This window comes from Alexandromys fortis, unplaced genomic scaffold (genome assembly GCF_014885135.2).
Source record: "Alexandromys fortis isolate MF-2015 unplaced genomic scaffold, M_Fortis_MF-2015_v1.1 scaffold_36, whole genome shotgun sequence".
Lineage (NCBI taxonomy): Eukaryota > Metazoa > Chordata > Mammalia > Rodentia > Cricetidae > Alexandromys > Alexandromys fortis.
In genome coordinates this window covers 6,866,814-6,882,373 of record NW_026067915.1, presented here as the reverse complement: position 1 = coordinate 6,882,373, position 15,560 = coordinate 6,866,814, and the positions used below count along the sequence as shown (strand labels likewise).

Genomic DNA, 15,560 nt, shown 5'->3' with positions numbered 1-15,560 from the left:
CTATCTATCATCTATCTATCTATCTATCATCTATCTATCTATCTATCTATCTATCTATCTATCTATCTAATTAATTGTGTATGTTGTGTGCTTACCACTGCACACAAATGGAGACCAGAGGTCAGGTTGTAGAAGCTGGTTTTCTATTTTGACCTTGTGGGTCCTGGGGATTGAATTCTAATAGACAGGCTTGGCAACAAAAGCATTTACCTGCTAAGCTATCTTGTTGTGTCCCTATTTATTTATTTATTTATTTATTTATTTATTTACGGAGACAGGGTCTCCCTGTGTTGTTCTGGCTGGTCTGGAACTTGCTATGTAGACTAAGCTGTCCACGAACTCCAAGCTCCACCTGCTTTGCCTCCTCAGCACTGGGATTAAACATTTCTTCTCAGTGACCACATTCATGTCATTAAACTTCCCCTCTTACTTCCAAGGAAACATCTCATGTCCATTTTAAATTAATTATATACAACTTTGCAAGAGTGATTTTTTTAAAAAAATTTTGAAAACTTTGTTTATTGTCAGATTGAACTGAAAAACAACTTTTGACCCTTAAAATTTTTTTTTAATAATTTTATCACACACACACACACGATATGTACTTTGATCATCTATCCCTATTATCTTATCACCCCCATTCTACTGAACCCCACATCTTTCCAAGTCCCCTTCCTATTTTCATGTCATTTTGTTTGTGGTTCACTGCTTTTAGTTAAAGCTGGCTTAACTAAACATGAGTGTGTGTGTATTTATTCAAGCAGGGTGGCTTTCCAATGGTTATCACATTAAGGACTAGACTCCTATCTCTCAGCCACCGTTAACCAAACAGCTTCTCGGGGCAGGATGTGGTCTCTCCATTCTGCGATGGAATGCTGATGGTCCCAGACTTGTGCACGCAGCCGCTGCTACTGCGAGTTGCCGGGGCAGCGGCCATGCTGTGTCCAGAAGACAGCCTTCCATGCACTCCTCACCGTCTCTTGCCTCTCACGTTCTATCCGCCTCCTCTCCCACAATGGTCCCAGAGCCACAGAGCAAAATGTAATCTTTTATTTCATAGATTTCACAATATACATTAAAAGAATTTAAGTTAGTATGTAAAAATTATGGCATCTCTATATGTCAGGGTCAGGATCCTTTGTTCTTATTCATCTCCTTCTCCCTTCCCTTCCCTTCCTCCTCCTTCTTCTTGCTTCCCCTTCTCCATCACAAATAGTTCCCGCTTCTACTCTCCTATTAGCATGGTGTATGTACTCTTAAAGCAAGGACAGCCTTCCTGACTAGTCATTTTAACATGCACATTTGACAGCGTCCTCTTCTCTCCATCTGAGGGCTCTTATCTTCAGTTAGCCCCCTCCCAGACTGCCTAGCATTGTCTTGAATTTCATTCCCATCTTCTGTTTTGTTAAATTTCAGCAATTAGACTTTTTTTTCCTGTTAAAGGTTTATACTTGTATGTTTGCGTGAGCATATGCCCCTGTGTGAAGGTGTCTGCGGAGGCCAGGAGAGGGTGTTGCATCCCTGATAGCTGGAGTTACAGGCTGTTGTGAGCTACCCTGTGGGTCGTGGGAACTGATCACAGGTCCTGGGGCAGAGCAGCAAGTTCTCTAAACCACCAAGCATCTTTCTAGCCCCAGGCTGTATTGTTAATGCTGTTTTAAAAAGCTGACATTCTCTTAGCTTTCCTCCCATATTTATCAGCACCACAGATAATCTTCCTTTAAATAGTTGATATCTTCAAAAAAAGAAAACATGAAATGATCTATTTCTTTTTGCCTAAGATACACCTTGCAGAGTTTCCTTTAACGTGGGTCATGGTCATTGTAAATTCCCTTGGCTTTTGTTTCTCTAATATCTCTTTGTTTTAGGTTTTCTTTTTCTTTTCCCACAAAGGATATCTCACTGAGTAAATAAATTTGTTCTGAGAGTTATCCCTTCTCAGAACTTTGAGAATGTCATTTCTTAGTCTCTGGCGTCTTTTGCCTTGGATCTTTCATTATTACTGTTTAGAAGCTATCTGTCAAAATAATTATTTCTTGGCAAGCAACATTTCAAAAATATATATCAGGCTGCATAAAAAAATCCCCATTGCTGTTAGTTTTGGCAGTTTCAATATGATGTATCCAGCTGTACGTTTCTTTCTATTTATTGTCCTTGGAACTTGTTAAGCTTTTGGATTAATTTATGCCTTCTGTGGATCTTAGAAAATCCGTAGAAAGTCACCCTATTGGAAGTTTTAGCTTTTGTATTGTGGTCAGCTTCCCATCACATAACGAAATACCCAAGATAATTTACATATAAAGAGAAACGGCTTATTTCTGCTGATGGTTTTAAGATTCAAGTCCACTTTGGGTAAATCCACTCTTAAGTTTCTGATGGGGGAGTCACAAAAGACCGTGGTGGGGAGCATGCCATAGAGAATTCTGCTCACTTTGTGACTGGAAGAAGGAGAAAAAGAAGAAAGGACAGGAGTCCCAGGGGTCCGCTCAAGGGCTCAATCTAGTGGCCTGAGGACCTCCCCCGAGGCCCTACCCCTGAAGTTCCACAGCATCTCCCAGCACTAACACACTGGGCTCAGGACTGAACATGTAGACCTTGGGGAGACATTAAAGACAACACATAGCACCTGTTTCCTGTGTTACAGTGGTTCTCAAACTGAGTCACGACCCCTTTGAGGTTGACTGACTCACAGGGTTCACCTAAGACCATCAGAAAACACACATAGTTACATTATAATTCATAACAGTAGCAAAATGATTTAGTTATGAAGTAGCAACAAAAATTATTTTATGGTTGGGGGGGTCACCACAACGTGAAGAACTGCATTAAAGGGTCGCAGCATTAGGAAGGTTGAGAACCACTTCTCTATGGATAATATCTAACTAGAAATGTATGAGAAATTCCCATTCTGTCCTCAACTCTCTCAATCATCTTTCCACATTTTCTTTTTGAGCTCTATTCCATATAATTTCTCCTCCTCCTTCTCCTCTTTCTTCCCCTTCCTCTTCCTCCTTCTCCCCACAACCAAGAGTCTCACTGCGTAGGCCTGACTGGCCTGTAACTTGTTATATACACCAGGTTGGCCTTGAATCCACAGAGATCAGCCTGCTTCCCCGGTGCTGAGATCAGCAGTGACAGCCACCACTCACGCTTTGCTTTCTAACTGGTTATTTCTTACTTCGTTCACTTCTGTTTCTCTTGCTATTTAACACATCATTTTTCAGCTCAAGAAGTTCTATATGAGTCTCCGAAAATCCCATCTGTATCCTGATTTTTCTTCATCGAGAGCCCTAAGAATTTGCTCTTATTTCACATCTTATTAATGACCTAAGAGTTGTTTTAATTCATCTGGTATTTGAAGTTGTTTTGGTGTGAGGGTTACTCAGAGCCCCTGATCTGTCCTATTGTCAAAAGCGCTAAAGCACCTCCCCTCCCACTCCTGGCTGGAGTGTAAGACTACCTCAAGAAAGCTTCCAGAGTGACCGAGAGGATAAATATTCCTTGCATATTTATTTTTCTTAGGGTGATCGTGGAGCTGCAGGGCCATCTGGAGAGAAAGGAAGCAGAGGCAGTCGGGTAAAGTATGAGCATGTCTTTATTCTGTTGTATGGCTACTGCACACACTGACACCAGCAATTCAGGCTGTGGGAAGAAAATGTCTGGTGGTTTTACTTGACACCGAGTGTGATAGGCAGCTCATGTTAGATGACCCTTTGGAAGCTTTCCTCGGGACCTAAAGGATGGCGATTAAGCAAGTTGCATGAATCTAGGACCTTATGCTTTGTACTGCGAGCTTGTCACCCTGCGACTCATAAGCGTCTCATGGCATTGACGACGTGGTCTCCCACCAGGACCCTTTGGTCTCAGTTCATATGTGTCCCTCCAGCCAAACTGTGCCACCCTCTGCCTCCAGAACATTCCTCATGCTTGCCTGCCGCTGTGACTTTGCCCGTGTTGGGTGCCATGCCCCTCCCCCATGCCTTTTCCATGATTACATCTTTAGTGGTCATTTGAATATTAACTTGTCTTTAGCTTTCTAGTTCCCTTTCCTTTCTTTCCATCATAGTTTTCTTGATGTTATGTGAGCCAATGCTCCCTTACCCCAGATGGAAACCAAGGACCAACCAAAGTAACTATTCTCCCAAGTCCAGCTTGGTTAAAACGATGAGTTCCTTTGGGTTACTTGCAAGTGTCTGAGTGAAGGGTTATTTAGGAGGTATGAACGACACAAAAGAAGCTATCACTAAAAAGGCCACCAGAGCATGGGTGATGACTCACAGAACCTGGAATCCTGAACTCCATGCATGACTGGCAGACAGCTGGACAGGTCAGGTTGCAGAGTCTCCTCAGGAAGTTGGCTGGTTAGAGCATTTCCTCTCCCCATGTTCTTTTTTTTAAATATAAATATTTATTTATTTATTATGTATACAATATTCTGTCTGTGTATGTGCCTGAAGGCCAGAAGAGGGTGCCAGACCTCTTTACAGATGGTTGTGAGCCACCATGTGGTTGCTGGGAATTGAACTCAGGACGTTTGGAAGAGCAGGCAATGCCCTTAACCACTGAGCCATCTCTCCAGCCCTCTCCCCATGTTCTTTACTGCCTCCATAACCTTGAGGAAGCCTTGTGAGTCTTAGATGTTTCAGGAACTTCCTGAGACTTCTGAGTTGCTTGTGTCCTGAATCTAAGGTAGCTTCCTCCAGGATAAAAGTGTTTGAGCTAAGGGTAGTTGTTACACAACACTCCACTATGCCAGTTTGTAGGGACCCCTTTTTTCTTTATGTCTTTGATAGGCATTGCTTACTGTCTCCTGTCCTACTTATAGTTCTGTATAGGAGAAGGGAGATATCTGCTGCATGTACTTCACCCCCTCCATTCTGTGCCCATGGCAGACATTACTAATTGAGCACAGACTCAAACTTAGCTGGAGGATCCATCTCAACAAAGACTTGGAGTTGGTGTCTAGTAATCACTAGGTTTGCAGAGGAGGCTGAATTTATTTACTTGTCACCCCTTGTACTACTTGTGGATTAAAGTGGCACTTTTATTTCTGGGCTGCATAATGAGTGGTGTGGACCAGCTTCCTGAGACATGAAAGAGAAGGGAGCCTTCCTTTAGGAAGGTTTACTTCCCAATTAGGATGTCCAAGTAAAAACTAGACATTTGTGAGTCAGAGTTTGAAACTGTAGAGGGTACTCTGCTTCCTAAGTTTCAGTTAAATTGAGGTGAATATAATAAAGATCTGCCAGGTACCTCCTACCAATGGGGCATTTTGTTATCTACAGGGAGTGGTTCATAAATAAGTTGTAGCTATGGCCAACACAGGGCTATTACCACGTGTAGGAAATAAAGTTTGCAAAGGGCTATAGTACAAGATACACTGTGGCAAAGGGTGTGGAATGGTGCAAATAAAGAATTACTGGGACACAGCTGAGGAAAACAAATAGGGTCTTTCTCCTTCAGTCATCAATATCAACTGAGCGTCTGTTAGAATCTAGACATAACTTAGAATGGGTGGGACTTCCTGGTGCATTCAGGAAGGCTTCCTCCATGAGATGAAGATGTGATGAAGTACAAAGGTTGAATAACTAAGAGGTCAAGATGGCTACCATTGACCTTGAGGCCCTGTGGGGCACTTGAGCAGAGACTGAAGGATAGAAGGGAACCCTAGCATTCCGGGGAGCATAAGTAATTGTGGTATTTTTATTCGGACATCACTGAGAGGGGATGGGAGAGAGAGAGAGAGACACTGAACCAGGGTATTCCTGTCAAGAAAAAGTCACAAGGGAAAGCACAGAGTTGGGAAACTTCAGGGTGGGCGTGAGGATGCAGGAATAGCGGATGAGTCAGAAAGACAGAATGAACAGGAGGCTGTCCTGAAGGGCGAGCTGAGGTCAGTTCAGTGCCGTTTCCCCCTGACTTTGTAAGAATTAGTTAATCAATCAATTAATTCTCCTCTCATATATAACATCCTGACTGCAGTTTCCCCTCCCTCCTCTCCTCCCAATCCGTCTCTCCCATGACTTTTGTTTTTCTTCCCACTGAGTCCTGTTGGCTGTTTCTGGGTAAGGGAGGCATCCTTGAGGCTACAGACATGGGGAAGGACTCTGTGAGCTCATTGTGCAAGCTGGAAAGAGCCTGGGAAGAAGTATGATAGGCCACAGTAGGAACGCTGTGCCTGCCTCTGTACTGAACATTTTAGTTTCTCATTAAGTCCATAAAGTGGCCCTATAAGGTCATGTCTAGCCCTCCTGAGCACTGGGTTCCAGGTGTGTATCCATAAGTGTATCTGTAATCCTGCCCCCTCCTTCCATCCATGGGATCTTTCTCTGCCAACCCTACCCAGATACATGGTGGGTAAAGTGGAACCCCCTTTGCTGCAGATCCACCCCCCCACTGTCCCACTGTGTGTGATTCTTTGCAGAGCATGGGGGTTGCATGAATTTAATTGGTCTTAGTAATAAAAAGCCAGAGTCAGATATTAAGGGGTGAAAGCTGAAAGATCAGAGAAGCAGAGCAGCCAGCCACTAGTTCTTCGTGTCTATGAAACCCTCAGACTGAATTGGGTATCCTGTCTGTACAAAGTTATCAGACTGAATCCTGAGCTCCTGTCTCCTCCCGCCTTACATTCCTCTCTCTGCCCAGCCATATCCTTCCTGTCTCCACCTCCCTAGTGCTGGGATTAAAAGCATGGGATCCCAAGTGCTGGGATCACCTTTGTGTGAGCTGTTTCTCTTTTAGATTGATTCAATCTCCTGTAGCCCAGGGTGGCCTTGAACTCACAGAGATCTGGCACTATCTCGGTCGAGACCTCCAAATGCCACGCACTGCACCCCCATGTCTGCGCTCTGTGCGCTGGCACCCAGTTACCGAGCTTCGGGCAAGGGGGTGGAGGTTAAAATACAGAGACACACACAGACAGAGAGACAGCAACATGGGTCATCCTTGAATTCCCCAAGAATGCCCCCTTTATTGTGTTCAAGGGCAGATTATATAGAGATAGCCACGCCCCAGCCAAACCCACCAGAAACCACTCTCCTGCCATCAGCAACTCCTGAAGGTCTCATGCTCAGAGCAGCTATAGGCACTCAGATCAGGGGATTACAAGAAATTCAGGATCTGGGGTCTCACTGCTCCCAACAAAGATCCATCTGCCTCTCTCTCCTAAGTGCTGGAATTAAAGATATATGCCACCACTGGCTGGCCTTTATGGCTAACTAGTGGCTTAGCTTAATACTCTGATCTTCAGGCAAGCTTTATTTGTTAGAGCACAAGTAAAATACTATCACAGGGAGGTAAAAAGACCAGGGGCTGGGACCGTAGGGAGGCCTGGGTCCTGGTGTGTGCAGAAGGATTAATTCCTGAGATGTGAGAGTCAGGTGGGCAGACACTTCCATAGAGCCTCGCATCGGGAGGCTTTCCAGAAAAATGCTAACTTCTACCTCTCAACCTTGCTGCTGTTTTGACTGTGAATATGTTATACCGTGCTTGAGATTTACTCCCCAATTCCCTTCATATACCTTTGTGAGCGTCCAGTGATTTTATAATGTGGTTCACTTTTCACGTTTTTTTCCCTTGTGATTTAAGGGTTTGACTGGACTGCCTGGACAAGCTGGACATCGTGGGGAGCCTGGACTGAGGGGCGATCCCGTAAGCAATGGCTGCGGGTTTTCTGTGCAGAGGCAAAGGCTGATCTAGTGTTGGTTAACGAGGTGCCAGCTCAGTCTGTCTTTATGGCATTGTGACAAGCTACAGATTTGAGAGGCACACAGTCTCAGAGAGGATCCCGCTGTGGAAAGAGGGTGGGGTTTTATTTGGCTCGGGTGTCTGTGATTATTGAGTCAACAGGTCTGGGCACTGGAAGGGTCCTTCTTGGTCCCCTCTTCCCCTTGTTCTTCTCTTCTTTTTCCTTCTCCCTTCTCACCGAGTGCTACAAATGGAACCCAGAGCCTTGTGCATGCTCTGTAGTTACTCTGCCCCTTTTGTTTCCTCAGGGGGATCCTGGAATTGATAATTTCATCCAAGGCCCTAAGGGAGAGAAGGGAAGGCGTGGACGTCAGGTAAGATGGGTGCAGTTTGCATGTGGGGACTAACGCAGGTAGCAATGACCATATGCTCTTTCAGAACACTTGGACACGTTGGTTGAATCCAACAGGACACCAAAGAGCAAAGCCACAGGACTCTCACTTTCCATGACACAGGTGCCCTGGCTGCCACCTCCCTGTGCTTCCTTGTCCTTGAGTTCTTATTGCACTATTTCTTTTCCTTACACAAGTCCCTGCCCCCTCACTCTACACTAATAGCATCATAAAGGTGATCTTAAACCTCTTCTATCTATGGTTTCTTTCCTAAAATGAAAGCATCAGACTTAGGGAGGTCCAGACTCTTCTCTATCTTGAATTTCCCTGCTCCTGAAGGGCAGTGTTGATTTAAATGTCCTTATGCAGCCACCTTGCTCTCCATCCTAGCCAGAGCTGACTGGTGTGAACTGGGCAGTAGACAGTGGTAAAGATGGGATGCCTGTCTCATCCTGGAGACTGGACCCGTCACGACAGAAGACATTGCAGAGGGAAGAGAGACAGGTCAGCCTGACGGATGCTAGTGGCTTACAAGCAGCCTTAGATTTTTTATGGCTCAGACATTAAAATGCATGATCCTGAAAAAAATGACTAGGAAAATGAGGGTATCAGTTCTCACACCTCACCTTCCTAAATTCTGGTCAGAAGGTCTACATAGCTAATATTTGGGTTGGAAGGAACCTTCATTTACTTGGAATTCCAACTTGGGATCCCTTGACAAAGCCTAGGGCACTGGTTCCCCTCTTAGAGTGTGGTTAGCCAGAATCCATGCTGTGATGTCTAGGTTCTGAGTGAAACTCGTCTTGGGACCATCATTTTCATGTCACTGTGTGGGAAAAATTTCCATCCTGTCATTCATTACAATTGTATTGAACAAATGAGTTGTTTCCCTCAGTGGGCTGAGATCAGAGAGCCCTGTGAATGGCCACGCTCTGGGGCTGAGCTAAGCACACAGTGAGGGATCATCCCTTAGCCTCTGGACCTCTGAATTCGCATCTGGAAGATGGGAAGGCTAGAGAAACCATCAGTCTGTGAGTCATTGGTTGTCATGGGAAGAAACGTCACGATTGCAGCATCACCATGGAATGCTCTAACTGTTAGAAGGGCCCCAGGCTTCTGAACACACTGTTCAGGGTGGTGACCACCACAGCTCCACAGCTATAGTGAGAGCCTCATGACCACAGCTCCCGAGGGCCTCCATCCCAGAGGGCTTGTTAATCTTGACTTCATTCCTGTATTGTGTGTGGAACAGAAACTGTAACTGTTTCAGAGAGTGCCATGTTCGATTGGATTTTGTGTTTCCTGTGGCTTCTCCTCCTACGCTGGGCTCAAGGAAGGGTGTTAATGAGATATGCTTTGACTAGACTCGTGACAGAAAATCACTTCTTTGCAAAAGCAGTGCATGCTAGTACAGTCTGCCGGCGATTAGAAGATAGCCCTCCAGGGGGCAGTCTTTCCTTGCTAGTATTTCGGAGAGGCCCTGGGATCAGTGTCACAGTTAAGATGGGAAAATTCCTCTGTGAAACCATGTTTCCAAGCAAGCAGAGAAATTGTATTTTATACCTAGTATGGGGAAAGAGTGGAGAATCATTCCTGCGGGTCACGAGTTTGAAAGCACGCGCTGTGTGTGTGTGTGTGTGTGTATTCTTATATTCCCATGCCTGTAGCGGTGAGGGGTTGACACTGGGTATCTTCCTCAAAGCTGATCATGGATCAAGAGCAACACTTAACTCCAATTATGATTATTGCAGTGATTTAGAATGGGAATGTGGCTCAGCTGGTAGCGTGCCTGCCTAGCACACACACAGCCCTGGTCTGAATCCCAGTGTGCCCCAGCTGGGCGTGGTGGTGCACGCCTGTAAACGTAGCACTTTGGAGGTGCAGGCAGGAGGGTCAGAAGTTGAAGTTCATCCTTGGCTCCATATTGATTTCTACGTCATCCATGTTATTATATACATGAGACCCTGTCTAAAAAAAAGTAAAATATTGAGATAGTCAGCGTCTAATGATACGAGATCACTTCCATCCTCAATGTCACTTTCACGTGGTGCAGTTGTGTTAGGCAATGAAACATGACAAAGAACACTTTTTATTTTTGTTGTTTTTTTTTTGTTAAAGATTTATTTATTTATTATGTATACAACATTCCTTCCATGTATGTTTGTATGCTAGAAGAGGGCACCAGATCTCATTATAGATGGTTGTGAGCCACCATGTGGTTGCTGGGAATTGAACTCAGGACCTTTGGAGGAGCAGGCAATGCTCTTAACCACTGAGCCATCTCTCCAGCCCCCTGTTGTTTGTTTTTGAGACAGCCTTACCATGTAGCCCAGGTTAGCCCCAAACTCACTGACTACCTTCCTGCCCCAGCTGTCTAAGTTCTGGAATTCTAGGCATGAGCTGCCATGCCTAGGTCTAGCCTTCTGCCGAGGGTCCAGCCTTCTGTAGGTCTGGGAATGAGATGCAGAGTTGGTGAGAAAACACACAGACTTCCGAGGGATAAAAACTTCTTTTTTAAAATTATTCTTTCTGTTGCTCGTTCTACTCGATTCTTTGTCCCTTCTGTTTTTCTGCCCTGACGTTCCCTTGCTGCCTTTTCCCTGCCATCTTCCTTCTACCCTATTTATTTTTCCCTTACACCTTATATGCCCAGCACACTCTTCCAAGCAGTTTAAAAAATCACAGTGTGGCTGCATTCTATTTTTTAAGTGAACGATTACAATGAGTACAAGTAAAAAACAGCATATTTCCCATTTCCCTTACACGATTAAACATTTTACATATTACAGGTGGAAAAACAAATTATCCCCAAGAATCCACAAACAGTTAAACATTTATCTTTTAGGCTTCTCATAGATCAGAGCCTTGCAGCCATGACTGTTTCCATAGGCAGCAGTTTTTATAATTGCCAGAAAAGCAGGTTACTGGTCTCCCTTTTCTCATTTCAGGATCCTGTCCAGTTATCTCAACTAACCATCTATTTCTTGTCTTCTCGTCATACGGAGTCAATTATTTAAAGCTTTGCTTTAGCTATGATGCACACTGAAACCCGTGAAACACTTTCCAAAATCGGAAAGAACTTGAGCTAACTCCTGGGACTCAATTGTTTTCCTTAATCATCGACCTAAGCCATTGTCTGTATGACTCCTCGAGAGACGCTCGTAAGCCTGAGCTGCATGACAATCTCTTGTTCCTATTTTCTACCCTCTGCAGCCTTTGCTTCATCAGGGGTGGGGGCAGCATCTTATACTACCTTTAATTTTCTCTCTAAACTAACCTCTATCATAATCCTTTACTGCATTGGTTAAAAACTCGTCATCATCGAAATTCTTTTTAAACTAACACTGTCATTGTATAAAATCTTTGCTTTAGATAAACAGTACAGCTTAAGAGAGTCATCTTCATAATAATCCACAGATAAAATGCTTGTTGAACGGGGTATTTCCATGAGATAGTCACACTCACTAAAGGTAGTGGGGATCCCCCAATACCATACAACATGCCCGAAACCAGAGAAAATTGGCAGTGGCAAACATATAAAGGCACAGCAGGAGCAAGAGACATTCTGGAGCGGAGCCCTTGGGGTCTTGCCTAGCTGGGATTCACCCACCAGTGCCTTGCATTCTGGTGGGCTGATCCCCTGAAGTCAGTTGTCACCTCCTTCTCCTCTGACATGGACACCAGCAGTTTTCTACATATTTTCCTTTCCACTCCCCCTTTTCTCCTTCCTCTCCTCATCCCCCTTTCTTTCTTCTGGGAATTGAAACCGGGACCTTGTGACAATAGGCAAGCACTCCACCACTGAGCTGCATCTTCAGCCAGACAGCTTTTCTCCTGATGGAAAACATCCATGACATAGTAGTAAGTGAAAAAGAAAATCACAGGTTTGCAAGAGTGTATTCAACTCGTGACTACACTTATGGTGAAAAAAAGTCACTACCTTTATTTCCAAAATGTATGCATTTCTCTCCCTTTGCATTCTGAGTTATTGACATAGTCCATGAAGAGCTTGTATGACGTTTTATTTAAATGTAACTGCAGGAATGAATAGGAACCATTACCGTATTTGCTTTATATCCATGTGTGTGTGCGTATGTGTGCGTGCGTGTGTGTGTATGTATGTATGTGTATGATGTTTTTGGAGCTGCTTGAAGATCAATTGAAGGCATTACAGCACATTACTCATAGTATTCAACAGGCATAGTTTAAGAAAAAGGAAAGCTCTTTATATTGACACAATAGAGTACTCACACTACAGAAATGAAATATTTATACATTATTTTCTTTTAAATTTTAAACGTTTAAAAATTGAAATAGAATTACATCATTGCTTCCATCCTTTCCTCCCTTCAGCCCCTCCCCACTACCCTTCCTCAAAATCCTTCCATGCCCCACCAACTCTCAAGCTGATAGCCTTTTTCTTTGATTATATTTGTTACATACATATTTATGTATGTGCACGCACAAATGCACACACACACATATACACACACAAAACCTTCTGAGTCTATTTTTACACCAGGCTCTGGAAGACTTGGCATGTGATGAAGGCCCAGTTTCTGCTTCATGCATTGCCTTCTTGGCTGTCACCTCGCAGACAGAGGGCTGGGGTGCACCAATCCCACCCTTAGGACCCAGCTCACCTCCCAGAGGCCCTATGCCCTGATTCCTTCAGATGGGAATTAAATTTGAACATGTTTCCTTTGGGGGAGCACACTGACGGCTAGCTTTCATAGTGACAGAGGTACTGTGCGGACCGCTGGGGAGAAAGGTCATCAGTGGTATTGCACAGCGCTGACCCCTGAATTTTGCGATACCAGCTTGCTGAGTAAGATGCGTTCACTGGTGCAAGCTTGGCATGAAGTGCAGTATTGGAACTGTCACTCATGGAATGTTCTCCAAGCCCATGGTTGTCAGGGCTTCTTGCCTTTTTATTTTTCTTTAATCCCAGCAGTCAGCACGTTGCTCGTTCGCTTAGATAACATTGGCATTCCTGAGCAATTTTTTTGCTGCAATCCCCCAATTAGCACCTGTCTGATTATTTCTCTATATCTAGAGGCAGACGGATTCTTCCTTTTCACCGTATGACTTAGTAATGCTATTCAGGAGTTTGGCTTGGTTTTGGTGATGCTGTATCTGGCTTCTTCGTTAAGCTATGGTCTCCAGCTTTCTCTATTGTGAGTATATTTCCCTTCTTTTCTAATAAATAAATAGTTGAGGAACGGCACTCACTCCAGGACTGTGGCAGTCTTTCACCCAGTGGCTCCAGCATGTGTCCCAGTAATCATTTGACTATGCTGGCGGCAAAGCGCTGTCTGATATCAAAGTGAGGTGATAAATCTTTTAGGAAAAAAAAAACTTTGCTATGTACGGATCTATTATGAGAGGCTTTATTTAGTGTCTTCTCCCACATACAGCCCACTTCAAAAAAGAAGTTCACAGAAGCATTTACTATAAACTGTGAAGACATGGAAAAGGTGTAGAGGAGAAAATTATCAATATTTCCAGTAGCTGAGAGCAGAGGAAGTCAGATAAGGTCCCAGGGACTTGTTAAAAATGGTTTTGTGTGGAACACATGCATATGATGTGTTCGTGTATGTGTGTATTGTGTGCATGGGGGAGGGGAGAGGGAGGATATTTGCATGTGCCATGGTACACACGTGATGGTCAGAGTACAACATGTGGGAGTTGGTTCTGTCTGCCATGTGGGTATTAGGGATCCATCTCAGGTCGTCAGGTTTGGCAGCAAGCGCCCTTTCCTGCTGAGCCATCTTGCCAGCCCTATACTTTAGACAGGATTTCTGGTGGTTCTGGAGCTCACTGACTTGCTAAGCTGGCTGACCACTGCGTTCTGGGGATCCATTTTGCCTTTGTCTCCCCAGCACTGGGTTTACAGGTGTGTGCTTCTGCTTTCCTGTGGTTGCTGGGGTTCTCAAATCCTTACACTCACGTCCTAGGTGCTTTTTACCCACCGAGCCATCTTCCCAGTCCCTAGAGGTAGTGGGATCCATGAGAATGGAGTCTAAACGATGAGGTAGACTAAATTTTCATGCAGTAGCCAACTTTATTTAGAGCATCAGACAATTTATATTCTGAGAGTTAATCAAGGTCCTATGATAGAACTCACGTGAGTTCAAGCTGCATATGATCACAGAACAAGCCTTGCCCAGGAACATTATCTGAATATCCATAGTGAGATGATGGGCAATCTGAGTAAACCCGCTCTCTTTACACCTGGGAGGGGCACACAAACACAGAATTCTAAGAACAAAGCTGAGCTTAGAAGGAGCGGAGGTCACAGGACTCTTGTTTTCTCACAAGCCCTCTGAACTCTCCTCACATAGCTCCATTCTGGGATAGTCTTTAGATACCTAGCATAGTATTTTTCTTTTTCAAAAATGAAGAGTTGTCATTTTTCTTTATTTGGGGTAAAATTATTCTTTTAAATAATTTGCCTTAAAAGAACAGGCGCACACCACATAGTTTTCTACTTTATAAAGTTGAAGAAGATGATTTATCTTTGGCTGTTTCACACTTGTGTGTAAGGTGTCTTGGCCATGTCCACTCCCAATTCTCCAAATCCTTCCCATCATGTGCCCTTCTTGCCTTCATGTCTTTTCCTCCTTGGATTTGCTTTGGATCCCACTGGTCCGGCCAGTGCGACCGCTGGAGTGTTGGCTGGCGTGATCTCGTGTGGGTAACAATATCGGCAGTGAGGTCAGGAATGCAATGGACATCTCATATCCAGAAGACATCCGGTATTTCCCCCGCACTCCTCTCTAGCCTCTGGCTCTTAGATGCTTCCCACCCCCTTTTCTTCACTGCTGCCCGAGTCTTAGAGGGTTGACCTAGACAGTTGTGAGGCTCTGCATTCATTCACTGCTGTCCACTGCAGAAGAAGCTTCTCTGGTGTGGTCAACAATAGGTGTGTGGGTACAAGCAAAAGCATTTAGAGTACAGTTTGGCAACATTTCCATTTAGCAAAACAACAGTAGTAGGTTGTCTCTAGGGCCTATGACCTCCATAGTCATGGGCTTTTGACCAGGTTTACAGAGCCAGTCATGGATTCCCTCCTGAGAGGGAGGCTTCAAATCTAACCAGGAAATGCTTGTTTATCCCCACAGCCTTCATCCCAGTATTGCACCAGTGAACACTCTACTTGACAAGTTGGTATTGCAGGATTCAGAGGTTAATGCTATGCATTTCCATTGATAACTTTTCCTCCCCCAGTGGTCTGCAGGGTAACTTTTGGCGCTATGAAAGCTAGTAACCAAGGGGGAAGTTTTCAGATCATTTCCATCTTGAGTTCTCATGCCCTGCAATCAAGGTATGCTGTGTCTTTAGTAATAGGGCTTTATTGTCTAGTTCAGGTGCATGGTAAAGAGAAGCAGTAATAGTCTATGTTGTTTTGGTGGTCTCAAGGGCTTTTCTAACCAATAACTTGTAAGGATGTACCCCACACTTGACACTGATATATATATA

General features: G+C 44.3%; 1 protein-coding gene across 1 annotated transcript in view; it reads left to right on the top strand.

The window, feature by feature from the left end:
* The window catches only part of LOC126499892 (collagen alpha-4(VI) chain-like), a 104,128-nt gene that overhangs the window by 45,346 nt on the left and 43,222 nt on the right, over positions 1 to 15,560 (top strand). Inside the window, exons 17-19 of the mRNA XM_050139366.1 lie at positions 3,523 to 3,576; positions 7,588 to 7,650; positions 7,995 to 8,060. Of these exons, the coding sequence (XP_049995323.1) occupies positions 3,523 to 3,576; positions 7,588 to 7,650; positions 7,995 to 8,060 (183 nt within the window). The remainder of the gene's footprint in view (positions 1 to 3,522; positions 3,577 to 7,587; positions 7,651 to 7,994; positions 8,061 to 15,560) is intronic.